This window comes from Solenopsis invicta, chromosome 11 (assembly GCF_016802725.1).
Source record: "Solenopsis invicta isolate M01_SB chromosome 11, UNIL_Sinv_3.0, whole genome shotgun sequence".
Taxonomy (NCBI): domain Eukaryota; kingdom Metazoa; phylum Arthropoda; class Insecta; order Hymenoptera; family Formicidae; genus Solenopsis; species Solenopsis invicta.
Window position 1 is genome coordinate 12,134,627 of NC_052674.1, and position 25,398 is coordinate 12,160,024.

At 34.0% G+C, this 25,398-nt stretch overlaps 1 protein-coding gene across 6 annotated transcripts in view; it reads right to left on the reverse strand.

The window, feature by feature from the left end:
• Positions 1-25,398, reverse strand: part of LOC105204516 (neo-calmodulin) — an 85,152-nt gene that overhangs the window by 8,155 nt on the left and 51,599 nt on the right. For 5 of the 6 annotated variants that reach the window (XR_005575806.1, XM_026138274.2, XM_026138275.2 and 2 more), the window contains 5 exons: positions 12,474-12,719; positions 5,100-5,133; positions 1,483-1,584; positions 1,243-1,378; positions 934-1,082 (listed from right to left, as the gene is read on the reverse strand). Coding sequence is in view for 5 of the 6 variants with exons in the window: in XM_026138274.2 (XP_025994059.1) it covers positions 934-1,082; positions 1,243-1,378; positions 1,483-1,584; positions 5,100-5,133; positions 12,474-12,719 (667 nt within the window). In the remaining variant the exon portion in view is untranslated. Of the gene's footprint in view, positions 1-933; positions 1,083-1,242; positions 1,379-1,482; positions 1,585-5,099; positions 5,134-5,918; positions 7,666-12,473; positions 12,720-25,398 lie in introns of those variants that run through there. The other variant, XM_026138276.2, reaches the window with a different exon arrangement.

Here is a 25,398-nt window from a genome sequence, read left to right on the forward strand (position 1 = left end):
TTAACTTGCAAATACTTAAGTAGAAAACTTAATTTTAACTAAAAATTTATTAGCATTAGTATATTATAGTATTAGTATTATTTTATTTTATAAAGAATTTAGACCAAAATTTTATATTGCTTCATTAAATTTTCTTCATGAAGTGCGCTAAAGTATTAAAGTATACTTTAGTAACATTGTAATTTGTACATGTATTTAATGCTCATTTATCAGTATAATACTCTTACATTTATTGTTTAATATCTATTGTACATTTTTACTTAAAAGAGATCTGTAATTGAAAATACTTTATTATATCTAAATGTGATGTAAAACCAGGTGAATTTGATTCAAATTCAATTTAATTCGAATTAAAAAGATTCGATTCGTTTGAATTCCCAAATATTTGATTTAGATACTTCTAATATTCGCATCTCATCATTATATTCTGATTAATTGCTAATTTCAATGTTTGCTAAAAATATATGTATATGTAACATTCGCACAGTTTATTTTTATTACTGTATTTATAATTTTATAATTTTTACTCTAAATTAAATTGTAAACTATATAAAAAATATAAAATTCGTAATTTTCGCCAGATTTAATAGAATTCTACATCGTATCATATTAATAAATATGTACTTCTTTTTTCATTTTTTTCATACTTCTTCCGTATCATTTTCTATTCTTTATGTCAAATTATTGCTCGCAAATTACAATTAACAAAAACAGCAGATATTAAGATTCACTCCATTATCAAATGACTCGAATATAGATTGAATAGAATTGAAATATAGATAGAATTGAGATTCTAACTAATAGCAACATATCCATGATACATTATATTAATATATCTTTTCTAATATGTTATGAATTACAATTCATCTATATCGCTTAGAATAAATTCTAAATCTATTATAGAATAAACATCTAGGCAAAACAAAATGTTACCTTCGTAGTTGACCATTCCGTCGCCATCTAGATCCGCCTCCTTAATCATATCATCGACCTCCTCCTCAGAGAGCTTTTCACCAAGATTCGTCATTACGTGTCGCAACTCTTTCGAAGATATTAAGCCATCGTTGTTCTTATCGAACACTCTGAAAGAAAATCGAGCAAAGTGCTAAATTGCATAGACTTATCTGCATCTCAAAAGCACAATTCTCTTCGCAGGCGAAAATTGCGTCGAGAGATTTTTTTTTCAATGCAATTGTTCTAAGGATAATTAGGCACTCAAAGTTCTTATATAGAGCTTATTACCGGAACGCCTCGCGAAGTTCGTCCTCTCCGTCGGCGCTTTTCATCTTCTTCGACATCATCTGCAGAAATTCGTTAAACTCGATGGTACCATTTCCATCTTGATCTACCTCATTCACCATATCGCGCAGTTCCGTCTCTGAAAGAAGTGTATTACCAGCTTGCTTTATACGTCGCTGTTCCGGAGATTCACGAGATGGCATCTCGGACGCATTCGAAATTCGTGAGGAGCAAATTACTCACCCGACGGTCTTTGACCGAGAGACCGCATGACAACCCCTAATTCCGCCATCGTAATCGTGCCATCTTCGTCCTTGTCGAAAAGCATAAATGCCTCTTTGAATTCTGAAATAATGGAATTTCTCGTCGTTATCGTGCCGATCATTACCGTACTAGAGACAAATGGTTATTGTCCAGTGAAATGATTTCTCAAGCATCTCATTATGCACTAATTAATTGTTAATTGCGAAGCCCGATGAAAACACGTAGTATACATATTCAGTTTGCTTTATTTTTATATTAATCATTTCTATAGATTAATTAATTTTTCTAAATTAATTAATCCGCGTTGATTTCGTGATAGAATCCTATTTGTATGTCCTCTGCATTTAAATGCATTTTAAAGACGTATATATTTTCCACAATTATGTATTCTAATTTTTCAAATATCTTTTGTAAAACAAGATACGTGAAATTATGAATAGAATTCTATTCTGAATTTTGACACAAATTATAGTTCGTTTAAAATGGACTTTTTTATGGTACTTAAATTGTTAATTTCAGATCGGTGTAACTTGTCTTACATACAACTTTTTACGCAAAATAATTTCATCAATTAACATCTTAATTATTTAACAATTAAAAAAAGAATAAAATATTTTGAACGTTGTTTATAAATATTTTATATTTATATAATTTAAATAAAAAATTATAGCTTTTTGGAATATAAAGAGGTCGTCAATACCGACTATTTCGTTTTTAAATTATATTTCTTAAACAAAAATTAAAAAAAAACTTTGGAAACAAATACAAACTAGAAACTGTCTTTATAGATGATAGCAATGAAATACAAGATAATGTACATACATGGGGATCTTCTAAAAGCCTTTCGCTGTAAAACAGTTTTTGCTAACTTATATAAATACCTTATATTGTTTCGCACGCAACATGTAGCGCGATATAAAGATTAAGTTACGCTATATTAATTTAATAAATTTAATAAGTAGACATCACAATGTTGTACATTTCATTCTGTTCTATATGGTTTATACTATTTTATAATGTCTTGTCGACAGGTATGCTGATTTACCCTGCACCCCAATTTTATGTTTAAAAGCACATTATGAAAAACACGAGAAAAATAAAAATATAAATAAAATAGTTTTAGGACACTATAAACTTATAAAATAATGTAGTATTATTAATCATATTACGTTACCCACAATCGTTTAAACTATGCAATTTGCAAACGAAAATCACGTGCACATTTTATTTTTGTTTTTGAAGAATTTGTTTTTAACAAATTTTACATTTAAAAAAGTCAAGGCCTGTGAATCCCAGGCTTTTATTTTTTATTTATCTAAGCAGATTATAACTTTATTAGTATTAATTGAGGTGTCAAAAAACTGCTAACTTTAGTTTTAAAGAAACAAGGGGGTTGCTTTAAGACATCTATATGTCGGTATTGACGACTTTCCTCTATATTTTTTATATATTAATATACATATGTACAGGCTGGATTGACCTAACTTTTAATTCTATAAAACAAATTACTGTCTGTATGTCAAATCGACTTACAAAGAATCTGTCACAACTACTCGAAACCGAATAAACCGATTCAATTTTTCTTGAAATATATTGTTAAACACAAAAATCCAAGTGACATATTTTTTATGTGTATCCAATTTAAGGAGTGAGACTTGGTCAGTAAGTTACTAAAGAGTATACATGGTTTCAAACAATTTTCAATGAAACAATAATACGAAAAAATGTCTTAATTTTTACTTTTTTCTGTGTACTTTATAACAGTGTAAGTATTTAGATTTTTCAAAAACTTAATATTTTTCAAAATATCCCGTTTCTCTTATTATTTTTATAAAACTTGCATTTTTATTAAAAACAAAAATTAAAGAAAATTTTATGCCATTTATTTCGCCACATATTATAAAATTATTTTACAAAATTGCATCTTTGAAAAAAAAAAGAAAACTGAAAATGTCCATCATCTATTGTTTCTGTATGCAACGCTTATCACGTAGAGTGGGGTCGTATTTTGAAAAATATTTTTTTTAATCTAAATACACAAAGTTATAAAATACATACAAAACTATAAAAGTTTTATCTCAGATATTTTTCTATATACTAAAATTTCTTGATATAATTGCTCAAAAACAAGTACCAATTATCTTTGAAGAGTTGTTTTCAATCTCAAATTGGATACATATAAAAAAATATGTATTTCTAATAAATTTTGGTGTTGATCTTTAGCACAGTATATGGGTTTGAAAGACTCATACGAAATTTCGCTTATGAAAAGGGACGAGAAAGAAGGTCGGACTAGGAGGGAGGGAGGGGGGGAGAGTTAGAGATCTCCACTATCGCCACATTGACCAGTTTTAGCTTGAACTAAAATTCAAATAGCACGAAAGTAAAATTCTTTGTCATCCTATTCTTTTTGTTACGTAATTAATTTAAAAGAAATGCTAATGCTATAATTTTTTCTTAAAAGTATCACTCTTTAGCTTTAAAATATGATATTATAAAACCCTTAAAAATTTTTTACTGGAAAAATATGATTTAATTAATAAAAAAAATAAATTTTTCACAATTTTTCAATTTTATATAATTTTTTGCAATGATAGAGTTTTCTTTAATAATTTTACAATAAATCATTTTGCGGCAATGCTTTAATCATATTTATGAAACATATCTGTTTCATTAAAAAAAAAAAAAAAAAAATTTATTAGAACCAAAGTTATAACTTCTCAAAGTTGCATGGGTCTCTCAGACTCATATGTTGTATTTACGATGGCGCCCGATGTTCTATGTTTAAGAGTTAACAACGTACAATCAAAGAGAATCGGATCGATTTCAGACGGTTTTCTCGTAAATCATTTAACGTGCAGTCAATTGTTTCATAGGGTAAAAAGCTGACTCAACTATTTCGTGATTCACCCTGTATGTATAATTATGAGAATGTAAATTGATCCGTGAAGGTTTTCTTGATTCTTCTATCTCACTTCTCTCCAGTATTATTATAAAAAGCAAAATTATACCTAAAAGAATGCAAATGTAGATCGTGGGTGAAGTATAATCAATATCATCGCGTGTGAAACGATGATGTCATTAGAAGTAACGAGCGATCCGCGTGTAGCGAACTACGCATTATTCATCCTCGGCGAGTTTACTCGTTTAGATCATCTAATAAAGCAACTTTCATCGTCGGTATCTTTTGAATTTATTATGTCGTGCCTTTTAAATTATTTCTAACACTCTTAATTTAAATGACTCAGCCTCGAGATATTAGGTAAACAGGAAAAACTGCTGCCAACTGGCAGGCACAATTGTATCACATAGCAATCAATTTCATATCTCTCGTGTAACTGATGGCGAATTTAAAATATTATTTTTACGCGAACAAAATAAATAAAATAACAATCATTTGTGCAAATAAAAAAGACATTAATTACTTTGAAAAATTGTTAGTCATACAAAAAGTATTTTGTATAGTGTGCAATATAAAGTATCAAAAGTAAATTTCAAAAATATCACAAGTTTTTAGTTAGATTATAAAAATACTAATTATGATCATTAATCATTTTATAATTCATCTTATAATTATTGAATTATCGTCAACTCACCTGCTACCTGATCTTCTGTGAGTCCATACTCGGACTGAAACAGAGAAAAGGACAAACGCCCTATCATTTCGTGTGCATAAAACAATTTCGTCTTGCATCTTACGAATTATGTTTCTAAATTATACGTGAATGCATGCACTAAGCGGCATCTAAAGATATTGGTTGCGCTCAGATGGAAAAGCAGCTTTGCAACTGTTGCAAGATTCTTCAATGCGATTGCTTTCTGCCCTCGGTTTCTGCTGTCGGATCTGAATGTATCAACCCATCGCATTAAAGAAGCTTACAACAGTTGCGGATGGAGTGACACCCAATTGTCCACATCACTGGCTAATTTAATATAAAATTTGCCGACTAGTCCATCCCAAGAGAAATACGAGTATATATCGCGCTACGAACGGCTGGTGGTCAATTGCGACGTGGTCCAAACGGGACGCTCCCGTTGCAAAACCACTTTTCCGCTGAGCGCAGCCACCGCCTCTTAATTATGAGGCGAATGACCTTGCTCTAATTACCAGATCTACTATGATCTGCTCTCGTATGATACAGAGAAGATATTGAAGAAATTTTGGCGAGATGCCCGACGCTAGAAACTCCGACGCGAAGGGAGGTCGTGTAATGAATTATTAATAATAACATGTCGCAACGTATAATAGCGAGTATACCGTGACAAAACGGCACAACCGGCTTGCCCGAGCGCGAAGCTTTATTTCAGCGATGCTCTCACGATTTCTACGGGATCGGAATTTCTTTTTTAATTTTCGCACACGTTTAGAGAGACTCTTGCCGTTCGAAGAGATATACGTACGGATTTCTACTTACGCACAACTGCCTAATTTGACCGTCTATCGTGCTGGTCAGTCTACGCAGCTGTCCATACGCGTGCGTGTATTTCTTTTCTGTCTCCGCCATGATCGAGGGTCACGCGCTGAGAAACGCGTGCCGGAAGTGTCCGTTGACGAGACTGACAATGAGTAAATTCTGTAGCTACGTGGACTCTGCGTAATTACATCTGGGTCTCGTCGCGATTACCGTCGAGTCGCCGGAATCGAGACCGACGGAATCTCGCTTCCATTGCAAACGCGTCACGTACGACGTTTCTGTCGATGCGTAAGAAAAAAGAAAGAAAGCAAGATGGATAGATAGATGGATAGAAAGGGGGGAGGGAGGGGGGGAAGGAAGAAAACGGCAAACTGCACTTTTATCGCTCTCTCCCGAGATCGACGCATATATTCATGCCGCGATGGATCCGCTGAAAGCCGCTCGGAACCAAACTAATATTTATCGACTACGAGCTCTCTCTCAAGGCCGTTGCTGGCAAGAACCGGGAAAGTCAGGATAGAGATGGAGAGATACGATATATCCGGAAGACCGCTCAGACCTCTCGCCATCGCCGCCGTCGATCATGATTTCGTTTATTCGGACGGGTAAAGTCGAGAAGGCGATGTTTGGAACCGAGATGAGAAGCGGCTTCAAGACCGACAGATTTCGCCGTCGTTTTTTCCGGTAAAATGAAACGTCGAGAGCGATCCGACGATCACGTCGGATATATTCCACGGCAATCACACGGGCGACACTATTCGAGGATGTGATAGCTCACGGATGAGTAAAAATAGCCGACGTGTGGCATAGAGAGAAATATGTACGAGCGCTCGGAGTGTATAAACTTCGCGCGTCTCCACGATTATTCGATCCGATAAAGTCGAGGAAATGCGCCGGCCGGTTCCGTCTTCTCTTTATCGTCACTTTGCTCCTCTCTTCAGCTTTGCACACGCACGTTAACTTCGCGTACACCTCGCGAAGACGAAGGAGAAGACACGCGCTTGCCGCCACGGCTTCCGGAACACTCGCCAACGTATCGCGAAGCTGCGAGATGAACGCAGATGTCCGCGCGATGACAAAGGCGCGTGTGTTTGAGACTTTGGCAACCTTAGTCTGTTTTTAACTACCAGGTCCCCTCTACGATTAGACGCTTAGATGACTACCTCCCTTCCCTTTTTCTACCGTTACAGCGTGGACAGATATTTTGCTTGTGTCATTGTGCGCGACAATGAGTGTAAAAATGAACTTCCGGCAATCGCTCGCGCCATTTTGTCTTTAATTAAAATACTTTCGATGATCTCAAGCGTCAATACTTTTCTCTCGCCTTTTGAAGGACCCGCGTGTACTCCTGTTCTTGGAATCCCGCATTTGTTTTTACACGGTAAAAAAAAATCTGTGTTAAATTTGACACATGTAACACGGTCCGCCCAAATTTTTGAATTTCAATTCAACGCAAGATGAATATGTTTGAAAATAACACAAATGTAATTGTGCAAAAGATAAATGCAAAAGATCGACATAAAAGATTAACACAAATTATGGGAGAATTCTTTCTTCGGTAAAATTATGTTGACACGTAGTGTGTCGACACTTCATTCATTTTTCTATCTTAGAATTCACATTTTAAAATAACATTATTTTCATATTAAATCGCATCACATTAAATTGACACTTGGGTATATTAAAAATTCAACGCAATAATTTTAACGAAGACCGATTAAACAGAAATACAAAATGCCTTTTGCCATAAACTTATGCAAGTATTCAGACATAATAAACCGATTTAGTATAAATAGGATTATAATAGCAAAAATATTAATAAAATAGTACACTATGTCAATAAAAGAAAATATATAATCACATACAATACTATTTGAGGTTATAAATTTAATTGTCCTGCTACGATAAACTAATTTAGCCATTCGAAATCACTTTGTATGTTTCCAACGAATAATACTAATTACAAAAAAAATACTTTTTTTAATTATTTTGAATCAAGACGTGTTTCTTAAAGATTTTTAGAAACGATGCCGCGAATAAATTTCCAGCATTCCAGATTTCTGAGGTTTAATAATTGAGGTTTAATATGTAAAAAATGCCTATTTTAACATTTTAACTTTTTTTATAAAAAAGAGCAATGTTATTTTGAAATTCTGATCAGAAGTCATCAATATATTGTTTATCCCCAATAAAATGCGTTAATTTTTATTTCGATATCTTACTTTTTAGCCTTATAATGAAGGATTCAAGTATAGAGTTTGCTCAGATAGCAAATATTCCATCTATTATATGATAATAAAGTCATATATATGTACTTATAATTTTCATAGTTTAAGATTATTGATAGCACATACATAGTGTAAGTTATTTTGATAGATTTTATTAAATAAATATATTTTCGAAAAAAATGTTTCAGGTAACAGTTGTATTTCTCCTCTAAGAGGACAAATAATGATAAAATCATTTTCCTTCCACTATCTCTCGACGGCTAAGTCGTCGATCGTAGCTATCTCGGAAATAGTTCCTATAAGCTTTAATCTTTCATAGCATAGCTAGAAAATAAGATATCGAAAGAAAACATTTACATTTTATAGGGGATGAACAATATATATTCATGACATGTGATCAGAATTCCTAGATAACGTTAAACGTTTTTTACAAAAAAAATCTCAAATATCGCAAAAAGCCACTTTTTCACGATATTAAATTTCAATTATTTTAGAAACCTGACGTGCTGGTAAAATTTGATTTGCAGGATTATTTTCACCACCCAAAAATCTAAAAAAAAAATACCTTGTCTGTTTTATAAAATTTTTTTGCTGTAAACTAGAATAATAAAAAAAAATCAATTAAAAAACGAGAATAATTCTCATATATAAATCAAAATTCTCTTGTACAATTTATTTTTTTATTAAAAATTTTTATTAAAAAAAATAAAATTTTTCTCAATAAACGGATATTTCTTTATTTAACTATGTAGAAAAAAGTTATAGAATGCGTATTATTTAAGTTATTTTTATTATATTTCCATTTAAATATGATTTGGTATGCAAATGAACGTTAGAAATTGTAACTAATGTTTCAGGTATCTATTATTACAATGTTTAATCTTTCACCAACAACAAATAAATTTATTATAAATCTTTTTGCATTATGTTGCAAAAGATAATTATATAATTTAGACGACCAATTGCCTAAATCGTACCATTGTGTAACTCAAATTAAATTAAATTAAATTATAAGGAAACATTAGTTAATAGCTATTTTATTAATAATTAATAAATTGAAAAGAGATCAAACATTTAATAATTAACAAATAATATTATTGAGACATTTGAATTTATTTATGCAATACATATTTTTATTCATATCAATTATTAGTTTTATTATTATTTCTTCAATGTAATATTAATATTACATATTTATTGTAATAAAATTTATAATGGTACATTAATCTTTATAATAATTGGAAATATTTATACATATACGTAAATGTAAAATATTCTACAACAATCTTTTACAAAACTATAAAAATTTAGTATATAATATACTGCACGATTACATCAGTAGTATCAGCTACATAATTTTATCAAAAATTAACATCAGTTCAGGATATAGATTGTCTAATTTTTTAAGGTGTTATTATCACGTACAAAATAAAAGCCTGTAACCTATTAAACGTTTATCTCCATCGCTTATTTCTTATTTATTTTATATTTTATATTTTTCTAAATTTTTCTTATATTAAGTAAACGTATGAAACATTGATGAGGTACGATTTAAGCAACCGGACGCATTCAATAATTGTCCCCTACGTGACAAGCAAATTACATGCAAAACAAATAAAACAAGATAGGCGTATAAAATGCGATGGTCATAATAATAATAACACGAGTTGCTGGTAATGAATGCAGAATAATTATTTGTTAAAAGCACACAGCACGCGCAATTTGCATAGAGATCAAATATCAGATCTGTTTGAAGTTGTCACAGTCTCATCTGCAAGTGTAATCCGAAAATAGAGCAACGCGATCGAGAAGCTGTCACTAATTATGCCAATCCAAATGCCATTAAATGACAGTACGACAGTTATTTTCCTTCGACGTGTCTTGACAACGCGTACGCGGCGTTACATTAACCGAACATAAACTTATCGATCGCTCATCGCGCATTCAACTGGGTCAGATCGTGTCGTATTTATTGCCGATGTGCACGCATTACGCGAAGCGCACGCTACAATTGACAAAGGCGACTCGTGACGCGATTCGATCCGTCACGAGTCGCCGGTAATTGCGCTCTCGCTTCTACGAACAGAAATAATTAGATGGCCTACTCACGCAAATCGTCTGGGAAGATCGTGTTAATGATTTTACGGCAGACTGAATAATTGATCGAAATTAGCTGCTCGCACACGGCATGATGTTTCTCAGTTAATTTTAACGTTCGCAAGACGTTTAGAAAGATATTAAACTCAATTTCCGTTCAATTTATACGAAATTTCAAGTGATTTTTAACCTTTATTCACTCTGATGGGGCGCAAACGTACCCCACGCAATTTCCCATGGCGGAATTGCAATCTAAAATTATAATTACTTCTTAAATTACTTTTCTAAAATTTAAATGGCGAAGAGAGAGAAGTACAATTTTTATAATGAAATAAATCCGATTGCTCTATCCCTTTCCATTTTTTTCCACAAAAAAATCACAAAGTTAGGCTTCGTTTTGATACTTTTAGCCAGAGTGGTTACGGGTTAGGAAATGTCATTTGTTAAAAGCTATGGCACGCAGTGAAACAATGAAACTTATGAAGCAGTAATCAAATCAGCCAATCACAGTTAAAGAACATAAATGATAACTAATCTAAACTGTTGATTTCCTGCTTAAGTTATTTATGTGCTATGGCTTTAAGCGTGAAATGATTAAAGTTGGATAACATTAATAATTAATGAAAATTTTGAAGGTATAATTAAAGGTATTTGAGAAAGAGCGAGATTTTTATTAAAAAATATATCACAAGTATTTGCAAAATAAATTGAAATTGGAAATGTGTGTATTTACACTTTGAATTATTTAAGTAAACTATATATATGAAAATTGTGTGAATAACATTATATATTTATTTAACAACACATTTTTATAGTTATTTACTTTATTTCTGATTAAAAATTAAATTATTTTAAAAAATAATGCGAAAAATTTTAATCTTTTGTATAAATACTTTAAGTATTCGAGATGATTTGCAAAGTGTCATCGCGATTCTGAGCTTAACTGTTCTGTAAATAAATAAATAAGTTTTGTTTATTTACAGAACGACTAATCTCTGCATCGCAATCAAATTTTACATAAACCATCTTAATTACTTGAAGTACTTATATAAAAAAAAATCAGATTTTTGTCATTATTTTTAATCGCATTTCTCTTGGAGAACATATTTACTTGTTATTAAAATAATAAATGATGCAGACAGAAAATTGCCGCCAAATTTTTTGTATTTCAAATGCAATATAGAACAAGCTGTAATTTTTTCATAATTTTTTCACTATTTTGAAAATAAATGTTAAATTCTTAATAAAAGTTAAAAAAAAACTATTTTTAATCTCTTATAATTCCAAAAAGGATTAATACTTTATAATGATTTAAACTAGATCGTTTAAGTGTATTCACACAAATAGGTAGCGTCAATTAACGGTCGAAGCTGGATCTTGATATCTAATATTATTTTATATGTAAATTTTAGATACATTGTCAATTTTTATAAACTACGTGCAATTGTAAACTGAAGCTAGAGATAATAATACAAATTAAATTGATCGTTATTCAATAATGATGCTACCAGCACGATAAAAAAAACTGTAAATAGTTTGTAAAAAATTTAATCATTATTTATTAATATTTATAATTTAATTTTATCATTTTTATCAATATTTTACTTAAGATAGAATTCAAAGCGATCAATAAATTCATCATTAAAATTAAGATCGGAAATCGAGATTTTGCGAAATAATCTTGTATAATTATGAAAATGTTTGTGGCATACGTTAACACAAGACTGGTCACAACTGTCCAAAACAGATTTTTCTTGAAATATAAGTATTGTTAAACAAAAATCCAAGATAGATACATATTTTTTCATATCGGTACTATTTGAAATTTAAGAGGCAATGGTAATTCAACAGAATACCTCACATATGAAAAATTTAAATATACAATATAATTATAACATACGCAAAAAATTTTGTTTAAAACATTTTTTTTTATATATTTTACTGTTTTATCAATAATTTAATGCTTAAAATCGGACATAAGTATTATCTTTGAGAGGTTCCTTCATCCCTTACATTTTAAATTGGCAATATAAGAAAAACAATACATGTCGCTTTTTCTGTGTTCTCTAATATTTCAAGGAGAAACAAATTAATTCCTTTAAAATCTCTTTATAAATAAGAAGAGGATTAAAAGTATTAAAATAAATTCGTGTCCAAGTGAAATAATAATTTCAGGACGAAACGTTCCGTCCCTAAATGCGTGAGATGGCATTCGCGGTACATTACTCACCAGATTAATGGTAACGATGAGATCATATTGTTGTCGTTGTCCCTTCTTCTTGTTTTTACCGGTCTTTACGGAGGCTGCCTTGGGTGTCACTTTCACTTGGCCTTTCTGAGCTGACGGCTTCTGGGCCGATCCCTTCGCCGCGCCCTTAGCACCCGGCGCAACCTTCTGACCAGCCGCCGGCGCTTTCTGACCGGAAGCACCTTTTTGGTTTACATGACCCACGCCATCCGCCGGTTTGTTGCGTGCCTGATCAAGAGACAAAATCTCCATTAGCCGTTAGGTACGAGGGATTTCATCGGAAGTAATCAAGTTGGACGGTCAAAGGACAAAATTTATGTATATATGTGGGTATGCGGTTATCGTCGGAGTGAAGCACAAAGTTTTTTTCTTTTTTTGCTTTCTTTTCCGCTTACTATGTCTTTGCAGCATTGAATTCAATTGCACGTAACTTCCATACTTTTTAAGTATTCCCAAAGTGCATCATAATTGAGGTATCAAAATGATATGATATCTAAATCTCAATGCAGAGAAGAAGGTGGTCACTCATTTACATTTGATACAATAATTATTTTGTTAATAATCAATATTTTTAATTGGAAATTTAATGATTATGCTCACTAATCTTTTCAATAGAATTTAGACTCAAAGTTATTATACATTTATTATATTGAATATTATTTATAAAAATCTAGCGACTCTGCACAATGGATCGGACTGGAACAGAGATAATACGTCCCATCACAAGAATAAATTTAGAAAATTAATTTAAAAAACATAGTATTTTGTCATAAAATCATATATTTATTTAAAATAAAGAGAAAATGTTGCAGAGTGTATGCAAATATATGAACGTGCACATAAGCCTTCCGCATACAGACCGCAAAATTGAATCTTTAATACATATAATGTAAACTGTATGTAAATTAGTAATAAAACCACAATCAACTTATCGAATAACTACTTTGATGAGAAAATTTTGACAAGGAGGTCGTATTAAGCCTGTTGTATAATATATAACGCGCTCAAATTTAATAAGAATAAGGAAGTGTGTAATTGAATGTTAAGATGTATCTTGAAAAAAGTTTCGAAATTCGCGCAAGTAAAAAATGCCTTATAACAAATGTTTATTGCGTATTGGAAAATTAGCGCCATTACACAGCGGCAGGTTGCTAAACAAATTCCAGAAATAATTACTAGTATAAGTTACTTAATAACGAAGATAATATGAGTGGCCATTAAATACCACCTTCTCCTCTCTCCTGGTATAAATTGAGTTATTTAATTTATTTACAATCGTCGCGTTGACTCGCTGTATTGAAATCGATTCAATATTTTTGCAAGAGTTATTTTACGTGCCCGTTCATATCTTGTGGGCGGAAATTTATATATTGCCCGTGAGAATAGATTCTACGAATAGAACGGCGACTCTCCGCGAGACAGAGTCAGAGAGTACGTTGACTTTTTCGTCAATAGCTCGGAAGAATTCGTTCGTTTAAATCAGGACCGAATCGCGGTACGACGAATGTTTAGATCTAAAAATAATCTTTTTCAATTGATAAAAAGAACGAAAGGACTGAATGCTTCGCGTGGGCGAGAATGCCGATGAGATAATTATAGATCTTACTGTCTAACGTAATCTTGAGAGTCTACGACCTATGTGTGCACAGGGGTTGCATCGCGGAGGTATCACGCGATTCGAGATTTTTCAAGCTTACGGTAATGCTACGGAATTTCTACACTTTCACGTTCTACTGAGACGTTCTACGGCGCTCGATACTTACGCTTTATACAATCATTCGTCGGGTTATCCACGGACAGCTTCCAATTTCAAATGTTTTCAACGTATCAGGGGAATATAAATTCATGCTTTGCAATTCCTTCTTTCTACGCATATTAAAAATTCTTGGCACTGTGAATGAAATACTAATTTGTTATCGAAATAAAAATGTCTACTGGAAAAAGGCATTTTCTGAATCATAAATCCATTCTAGGCGCTTACATGACTATTCTAAATTCATGTCTATGCTATAATACACAATGTAAATATGAAGGAAAATAACTATGTAATGTCACGATGAATCGAATTATATAGGACTAATAATAGCATTCCTTATGAATGAAATAGTGAGCGAATACACTAATGCAGCCACTGTGGGACGAGGCATTTTTCTCTCTTTTTTTTTTGTAAAAGCGGTATTTTTGCGAGAGGTCCTCAGAAATAAAAATAAATAAATTGCGTGCAGAATACGAATACGTCACACCCAGTGGAATAATTTGTGCGCCGAGTTCTTATTACAGATTTTATTAGGATCATCTTAATTGGCCTTCAAAGCGATATACTGTATCTTGTTAATAAGCAAAGTCCCGAGCCAAGATAAAGTTTATATTTAAACTTTCTCATACTTGAGTTTATTTTCAACTTTTCAATCTCCAAAGTCGCGTTTTCCTCGAAACACTCTCGAAATACTCTTCGAACACTCAACACCGTGTACGAACGAATTCCATTTTGCATTTTGAACAATTTTTTTCGTCTAAAAAAAAGGATCAGTTTATCTTCCCAATTGTACACCGTCAACGTATTACGAAGTAATGCAGCAATTGCCGCACGCTACACACATTTTTTTCAGTAATCAAATACCCCAACAACAAGTGTTACAACGCAGAACATCGCTACGAAATCCTCCTCCGGCCCCTCGCTCCGGTAGCAACTCGTAATAACCGCGTTGTTACGAGAGATTCGTGCGAAAACGTGGAAAATGGTCGGCACATCGATCGGACCGGGCACACGTTGAGCGCGATCGTTCGTTGCGCATGCGACGGACGCCACGAACGGATCGATCGCGCGGCTGTGTATCAAAAGTGTATCAAAACAAATGCGGGAGCGTGTCGCTTGATGGGACAGCCGCGTGTGTTCGCCGCAGGCAGCCGAATCGTGAGTACTTCCCGCGTGTATCGAGGAAAGTTGTCAATGCGAATAGCGCTACGCTGTTTCACGAGGCTCGCGTGTGCAAGCTACGGTCGTCAGGGCTGTTTGCCCATGTGTGTACGTTGCAATTCTCGTTGCGGCGCCTTTCTTGTCTTTCCACCCATCTTCGCCGAGGCGCAAGCGCGCGTTTCGGAAAATTAAGCTGCAACTCAGTCGGATTTGGAGGAGTATCGATGCACGGCCTTGCATCGCTCCTTGCACGGCTCCGATACGTTTCACATGCGTTTCCATTCCGACGAAACTAATGCGTTCGCTCAGCCGTTCGTAAATATCGTGTAAAATATGCTGGGAACGTTTTAATTTAGTAGTTTAATCGTTAATTATGGTTTCTACAAAATTTCCAAATATGGATATTTTTATAAGTGTCAATGTAAGCAAGTTTCAGTAAAAACTATAATATTTCGAAAAATTTTTTAAAGAGAAACTTTCGAAAAACTTTTTCTCTCTATTGATAATAAGATTGCCAATTATTCGATTGTAAAGTTTTCGAAAGTCTTGTTCGGTTGATAAATCATGCCTTTGGATTTTAAGTTTTAGGGAGAAATAACAAGTGACTCAGATATCGATGTGATTTATTTGATCTTCTTGGGACATGTCCAAATAAATTTACATTTATTAAAGAAAATTTATAAACAGAGTTTGGACTTTTTGTTTCGCCATTCTAAGCGACGGAACGCCGCGGGAAGCAATGTTATTTAGCAGACATTCGATTCTCTCGGCGTTGTGTAAAAAAAAAACAGTTTAAATTCGTGTTTAATAATAAAATGTATTTTATATTAAACAATTAAGTAATTTATTGTTTCATTCAGCTAAACTCTGTTTTAAAAATTGTTTGAAAAACAATATTATAAGTAATTTCTTATTAAATTTTGTATTGAACTTTTTAATGTGCTTTAATGCACTTTTTCTAAACGATTGGCATGTAATTCACGTCTTAGTAATAGTTTTCAGGGTTGATGATTATGAATTTGTAATCAAAATTTTAAAATCAAAATAGCGGATCCAATATGACGGATCAAAATATTTCAAACTCGTATTCCAGCGGTTATTGGGATCACAGATTTGATGCATCAGTTGTTTTATTCAAATACGACAAAAAATTTGCATTTTAGTTCGTCATATTGGAGCCGCTATTTTTAATTTTGGAATTTGAACTGCAGATTTGTCATCAACGTCCTCAAAAATCTATATATAGTAACTTACATGTGAATACAAAAAAATTTTGCATATTAACGGCCACTTCAACCAATCGCATTTATCTATTATATGAAATAATCAACGATTGCTTAATTCCACTAATCGGTCGATTAGATTAATCAGAGTTTGGTTGAAGTGGCCCTGAGTGAATCTGCTATTTTTAAATGAAATAGCTTTTTCATATAGTTCTTACATAAAATATAACTCGCTAATTTAATTTTGTGAGATATATAGCATTTTTTACTCTTGTCCCATTTTACGAGTACTTATTTGACAAGATTTGCAGATCAAAAAAGAGATGCGACTCACAAGAATATTAATTTTTTTTTTTAAGAATCCCATCTTTTATCCCTAAAATGAGCCTAGAAACAAGTCGCTGTAAACAAGTCGCTGTCTTGATTCTTGTGAAAAATATGAATTTTTGAAAGATCAAGACATATTAATGCCTACCAGACACGAAAGGGTTAATCTAGTTTTACGATTTCTATTTCCGTTCAATTTCGTTACCAAAATGGCAACGTTTGGCAATTTACACTTTTGAATTTGGCAACTCTAATTAGGAACCATAAATTACAAGAGTTACATCATGATACGTTTTAATCACAGCTTTCATACACATTTTTTAAACATTTCCAAAAATTCGATGCAACATTACCAAGATAATAGCGTCAAAATTTTTACTATCGTATGATCAAATACTGATGGGAGGGGAGGGGGGGAGAAAATTTCAGATTATTTATAATCGTCGTCTTAATTACTCGCTACATAATTTATATGCAGTACTGAATCAACAATTCTAAAAGCAGGGCTGAGACGACGAGCGTTTCCAAACTGTTAATCGTTCATTTGAATCCCCTTCCGCTGTGCAAATTGTGCGCATTTCGCAATTCCCGTGCACCTGCACGGGATGCCCTCGGCGTATACATGTATCTATCATCTTAATCGAAAACGCCAAGAAGGCCAATATACTTGTTACGACTTATGTCAAGTGGCAGTCAACTCGCTGGGGTTCGAGACCACTCAGTGTCTCTCCCGTATCTCTCCGTTGCCGCATTGTTTGTAAAGCTCGTTTTTCGCTATTGCAGAGGCGAGCTCTCCGTAGGCAGCCTCGCTCCCGGGGGGAAATTAATAACGATCGCTAATGGGTGCTTACGAAAGTTCGTCGGCGGCGGGCGGGGCGTAGCGGCGGATGACTTACTTTCATCCGGTCGATTAGATCGGATGGCGCGTGCATCGTGTCCATTTATCGTTCGTATGCCAGCGCATAGTATGTCATAGTAACATAGTTACGTTACGTACGTTAAGTAGCGGTCGCGGAAATGCGGATTTAGGTCGCTAACTGCGGGCATTTTGCATTACGGAATAAAGTGTGCGACTAAAGGGGTTCCACTGATCATCCCCCTTTAGGGTCGATCGATTTTACCAAGTCCCAAATGGAACTTCGAAAGTCATTACTTATCATCAATCTACGTATACGTCGTCTCGCGACGCGCGTAGATCGAGAAGCAGAGAACGATATTAAATTGCCGGACACGTAGCGTTGAATAAACCGAGAGAATAACTCCCGCGTACAATAATATTAAACTATGCTAAGCACACACGCATCGTAAAAAATGAAAAGGGAATAATTAATCGCGCCGCAAGCTTAAACGATAAAGCTTATTTGCATATAACGGAGAAAATGTGAAAGTATGAGGAGTAAGAACTATTTCTGGTGCCTCAGTCACGTACCGGTACATGTTCCGTTTTTATTAATAAATTTCTGTTGACGTCAAACTATCAATTTTATAATTAATTAACGTTTAACTTTTACACTATGACGCATTTTGGGGGGACAATCATTTACTCGAATATTATTAATACATCGATAGGCGTATCGACGGCGCGTTGACGTTGGTTAATAAAATGACAATTAGCTTTGATTTTCGTCAAAGGGTGCCGCTGAACGCTCGGCGGTATCAATAATCTCGGTATTCGGATGTATTCGGGATAGATATCAATCTAAAACGTCAATGTCTCCCGAATGCTGCAGAATTTGTCGAAGACCGGGCGGCGCGGCGAGAAGTTCTTAGCGACTATTTAAAAAGCCATTTATCATCGGACTTGCTTCCGTTATCTTGATATCACTATCCAATTAGATAAAATCTCGAGCTCGCGCTTGTATGCACATCGGCGAGCTCTTGCAGCATTGTTGCGAGCTTGAAAAATGAGCTGCTCGAACTTTTTCTTTTCTTTTCTTTTTTTTCAAGCAACGAGACATAACTAACCCTTTTTTTTCTGGAGGAAAACAAGAGTCGCGCAAAGTGAACTCGCGTGCCGCACGTTGTAAAGCTTTATCTAGATCATTACCTTCTTAGGTAGCGTTATGACATGCACGCCATTTTTTTTGTTCTTTCGGAAATGCGGCTACTTTTATCTCACTTCGCTGTATTACTTTCCTGTTTAAAAGAGCGATGGTAATACCGCAGAAACGGTTGAAGAAAGGTAATATTATGAGATACACGCAGTTCATCTTGTCACATCACGGCTGAATGCATCTTCTTATGTTATCAATGTTATATGCAATATTATGCGTATGTATGTATATGTATGCCAATATCTGTCGCACGATATACGATATTTTTAAAGGATGTATGCAAAGCATTCGCACAATGCGGTAAAAATGTTTCTACGTGAAATGAATGCTTTCTATTGTATGTAAAATATTGTCATCTGGTTACGCGATATATCGAATGTAATTGTACTGGCATAAAAAAAGGATATTGTGAATAATTTTCATAATTTATTGCGAACGGATCGAGAGCTAACTCGCTCTGTTAGTGACCTGGTTACTCGTTTCGTGCGCAATCTTGACGTGACCTTTTTTATTCATTTATATGCGTCAAGTAAAATGCAGCTGCGTTGGAAGAAATTAAATAATTTACATATCAAGTTTCAAGGAAAAAAAGAAATCTGCATTTTTTTTAAATAATTGACGTTTAACTCATTGTGAGATTCTTTTCGTACGCGGCTTAATCTAAAGATAATATTTATTTTTATTTAATTCAATTAAAGGATTTCTTTAAAAAATTAAAATCTTGTTTTCAAATAATCTGGATTATGGCGCCATATCATTCTCTATCAACAGTGTCGCAAAAATAAAAAATATGTAAGAAGATAATAAATATAAAATTTCCGCTAACAAGTTTAATCTTTAATTTTTTTTAAATAAAATTTTTTAAAAAGTTTAATCATAACTTTAAATCTTTTTTGTTCTTATACTTATTATGCATCCAGAGATTTTATATAATGTGATAAAATTAAATACCATTTATTAAATTACCATATTTATACAACGAGAAATACAAATGTTTCGTTAAGAACAATTTGTAAAATTTTGTAAATTAAAAGTGAAAGAGTTATAACTTTAAATTATACTTTTCAATAATATTTCCTTTTTCATTTTTATTATTATTAACTAAAAGGTAAATGTAAAATATTATAAGATAAATAGTAAATGTAAAATTCTCGTAAGAACCGAACAAGTCCATAAATATTTCTTTTTCCTCCCTAAATAAGTTCTCAAGATATTAATCAAAGCTTCAACTTTGTTCTTGTACTTCTTACGTGTCCGGAGAAAAAGTTATATTTTCATATTTATACAACAAACGATTTGAAGATAAGTTTCTATTTCCTTAAAATTTAACTTCTGAACTTTTTTTTTAGAAACTCTTCAATTACGTATAGACATCGTATATAAACATCGTTAAAATATTGATATGTTAAACCTATTAATTTCTTTATTTGATTACGCACTCCGTCAGCAATAAATATTTCGATACTCGAATCGCGACACATTATCCAAGATTCCTTCGATTTAATTTCGTCCTCTTTGGCCGCGCGACTAACGTATACACGTACAACATACGGCGTTATTTCCCGTCTCGAATATTTCACCCACTCAAGTTTCGCTCGGAGTGTTTGCGAGCGAGACCCGGAAACCTCTTTCGAAGGATCAATAATTGGGGATGATTGCAGCTGCCCTTGAAACGCTATACTTTGCGAAACACTGGAGCATTATAAGCCAAACAGAAACAACGGTGTTGCAATTGCAAAAGTGCAGCCGAGTGTGGCTTTCATCGATTTCATTTGTATCTTCTCAATCGTGCAGCTTTCGAATATTTAGTATGCCATGTTTTTCGCGTGTATTATCTCGTTTTAATTGCAGATTTCAAACAATAATTTTAACGATAAAACGATGATTCTATGATAATGATAAATATCTGATTTTAGTAATTAAAATTGAAGTGAATTGCGTATTATGACGAATACGCGGCCGTGATATTATTACGTAACGAAATAAAATGAAACTTTTTAAGTTCTTTTTTTCTTTTGACTCCACACAAGATTTTCGGGGGCAAACTTGCGCCGAAACTGCAAACTCTTGTTGAAATTGCGAAGCCATTGATGGCCTAGATTTTCCAGATTGAATAATGTGTCCTGCAGCAAGATTTACGAGCACGAATTGCGATTTCAGGCCACGGGATGACTAATCGGAGAAGTATCGCAAGAACAAATGATACGTATTCGCTGCTCAATTCGTCATATATACAGAAACGATCGTTCCCGTAGGGCGAAGGAAGTTTCTTGCCCTTGAAGCGTGTCACTGCACTTCCCGTGCAAGGTCTAGAACCGGCTGATTAATAATTCAATCAAATAACGCACCCGCGCTTCAGCGACAAGCTAGAGCACCGTGATCAAAGGCGAATCGATCCCCATTCTCGATTCTAGACCATGCCCGACGTTTCTACGCCCGAGACTCCGTTTCGTGACGATCCCTCGTTTGTCCTCGTGACGAACGTGAACGATTAATCTTTGCTAAGTATTAAGGGCGCGCCAGATTCAGGAATCGCATTCAAAGCACCGAGAACGCGTACACCTTCTGGATCCCAGCTATAATTGCAATCGTTCCCGAGATACCTATCTCCGAAATGAAATTTCAAAGGAGCGGGGGGGATCGGGGGGGATCGGGCGATACGCTGAACGCGATTACTCTTCAAACAACCTCGATCCACTTTCATTTTTACCTTTTATCTTCTTTCGACACGGGACGCACTGAACGGAATGTTAAATCGTTACAGACAAAGTCGGATTAGTATTCGTGATATTAGACTGCGACTGCGATAGAAAAGCTCCATATTAAATCTCGTAGCATTAACTTTCGAGGATTTTTCCCTTTTCCTCGCGCTTACTTTTCTCTCTCGAAAATATACTCTCGTCGCATTGGGAAAGGCGACTGCATTAAAATGTGCGAGAAGCAGTGATTAAAAAGAAAAAAAAAAACAGTGTTCATCCGAGTGTTTTCTTTCGACGAACAATTCTGTTCTGTATTTTCTCAGAACCCCTTTACTCATTTCTCAACAATTTAACGGCCTAATAAACACCGTTAAATCGTCGCTGCAGTAGAGCGTCTCGCTTAAATCTCTAATATGAATTCCAAAGATTTCTTTTAGTCTCCTTTCCACGCTCTCTCATTTTACTTTTATGGACAGTCTCTAGAGCGACGGAAGAGGGAGAAGGGGGTAATTTATGTTTCGACTCGCAAAAAGTAGTAACGATTTTTCCCACGTATGCATTCTTTCGAAAAACAGTCCTTGACCTGCGGTATTTATGGGTTGGTAACGGAAAAGCGTCCACGCAAAACTTTTGCGCTGTGTCGAGCTCCAGTTAATGTATCAATCGCGACGACAAGAGACATAATCAAGTAAACGATCGCCACTTATTCACAGTTGATAATGAACATTAATTCTACATTGCTCGTGTTAAACTTCCTACGCTCATTACGCCTTGTCTATTTTCGTATAACAATGTCGTATAACAATGGCCTTTTTTCAAGTTAATAAATCCTTTATCATCTGCAATTTCAAAAGAACATTTAAATTCCACAGTAATGTCGAATATACGGGATTGGAGAGAATTATTTTTAAAAGTAACTCGTTACGGGATTATTGAGTCGAAGAAGTATACTATGTCGTTGGTAATTCTTAAAAAAAATAACTTGTCACTGTTACTGTTACTTGAAAAGTAATGATTAGCTATTTTTTCCGTAACTTTTTTAATGCTAAAACAAGATTAAATTAAACAAAAACTTTACTTTGTTATTTTTTTTTTTTATTAAAATTATATTGTTTTGTATTTAAAATTCTCAAGACCACAAATAATATAAAATGAAAGATATAAAAATGTTCAAACTACAAACAAAAAGTTTGGGTTTCATTAAAAAATAAATTGAAATAAATTGAAATAATTTGAAAATTTTCACACAACAATTACAAATTCAAAATTGTTCTAAAAATGTATGCGGCAATATGATTGGTTTATAACATCTTAAAATAATCTTAAATAATAATATTATATTAAACATAAATAATATAAATAATCACAGAATGTGACTACTAATCGAAGATTGAACACACAAATTATGTCACAAACTGGAACAAAATGTAAAAAGTAACGATAAAAGTAGCTATTAAAATCGTATTGAAAATAATGCAACTGCATTACCGTACAGATACGAGAACAGAAACGTAAGGCCATTACCAGTCCGTTACAAAAAAAAGTAACTGTAACGGTAATGCGTTTCTTCCAAAACTTGCATATATATATATGCGTGCGTGCGTACGTGTGTGTGTGTGTGTGTGTGTGCGTGCGTGCGTGCGTGCGTGCGTGTGTGTGTGTGTGTGTGTGTGTGTGTGTGTGTGTGTGTGTGTGTGTGTGTGTGTGTGTGTGTGTGTAAGTATGTGAGTTTGAGAGAAGATAAACTCTCGGGCTCAATACAATATAAAATAATGGTTATAAGAAGCGCGAGTAATGCAGGATAATGCTTTGTGCAACATTATCCTCAGTAATTCGTTGCATTGGTTTCCATTCGTGAAAAATAACAAGAACTGCATGCGCCGTAGCCTCCAGATTATTTACACGCTTAAAAGTAAGCTTGCATACGCTAGAATTAACAGCACTCGATAAAATTAAAAATGAGTGGCAGATATGCGAGCGTAAAAATATTTGTGACAAACGCGCGCGTCATAAAATTTTTTTTTCTCTCGGTCTTTCAACATTCACAAATATTAGTTTGCATTTTGTTCCTGAGATTTTTTTATTCTCAGCGTTTATAGCTCTTTCAATGTAAAGGCTTTAATTGCAAACTCGACAACGCCTCTTTCACATTGCCAGTTTAATCGATCCGCTCCAGTCAAGTGCCGATTAAGTTCTCCCTTCTGGTATATACGTGCACTTCCATTTCATCCAAAAAAAAAGCGGCACGTCCGTTCACGAGCACCGTGTACGAGTGCAACGAGCTGCGTAATCGTGCAGAGAAAAAAATGCCGCAATGTTAGAGTCACAGCATGCCAAGCACGCGCGATAAAACGTTACAGCGTCGTGGAAAGCAGTTGATCGGGATAAAAAAGAGCGAGTAATTAAGAATGGCGAAAGCACGTACGGCAGTGTGTCGAAAAAAATGTTGCGGTTTTAACGACGCCGAGTTGCATAAATGCACTCATTAGCGGCTCGCTTCTCACATATTCGTGTCGTCGCGTCGCGCCGCAACCAGGGCACAGAGTTTTCCCGACGCAAAGTTCTCCCCTCTCTCCCCACCCCCACCCTTTTTTCTTTCTTTTTTTCCTTTCTCTTTTTTTGCCCCACAAGGCATTTCTACTGTAATTGCGGTAGTCCACTATCCCGAGTCTCTTCCGTGATGTACTTACTGTTCCGTTTTCCGCGGAAATTTTGCGGAAAAAGGAAACCGAGACGGGGGCGAGAGTACGAGACATGCATTTCTACGCGCAATCACATTTGTCGGTGAGAATCCGTGAAGGAAATGCACGCCATGCGGTAGTTGATCTCGTATTTTTCTCGTTTGCTATCCTTCAATCGTTCAATTAAGAGATTGCATCGCCGAGCGATGCAGCATGAGCGTTATCGAAGTCACGTCCGAGCCTAGAAATGTAAAATTATCAAGTGCTCAATATGACAGTTACTTACGATAAAATTACGGTAAGATGGTAATTTATTGGTAATTTTAGTAAAATTCATTATACATTTGGTAAGCTTATGTGCAAATAGACTGTGTAATCATTTTCCGCACTAATCCATGAGATAAAATAGGGTAAAGCCGCCTATTATGGGATAGGTTCCTAATACGAGGTAGCGAGGTTATTAATAAATGCATGTGGTTGGTACCATCTTAAATTTATTACTCTTGGGGTGAAATCTATTTAGTAAAAAATTCATTGTTAGATTATGCGCGCAGTCGTTAAAGAAAAAATTTTTGAAATTGGATGTTGTCAAGATTTATTGAGATGAGCCTTTATAACAAACCTTGTTTATTATAAAATAAACAAATATTTCATAAGAAATTCTGCATGCGGTGACAAAGTAAAGTCGTGTTAATAGAAAAATACGGGATGTGATAATTCGCCTAATTATAAATATTTGGTGATTGTTAAACCGTAAAACGTGGAACTCATAATATGAGGCACTCAAAAATCCCCATTTATTATTGCATATTCAAACTTCGAGAGCTTTCCGAAAAGTTATAATAAAGTTTTTCATTGAGAACTTTCAAATTATGAAACTTGAAAGTGTTATTGCCCTTGGCATTAGACTTTAAAAGCACTGAGACTTTAAAATATCTCAAAGAGAGTAGATTTTGGAGAAATATGTTAAATACAAAAGTTTTTGAGTATCATAAGGATCATTTGA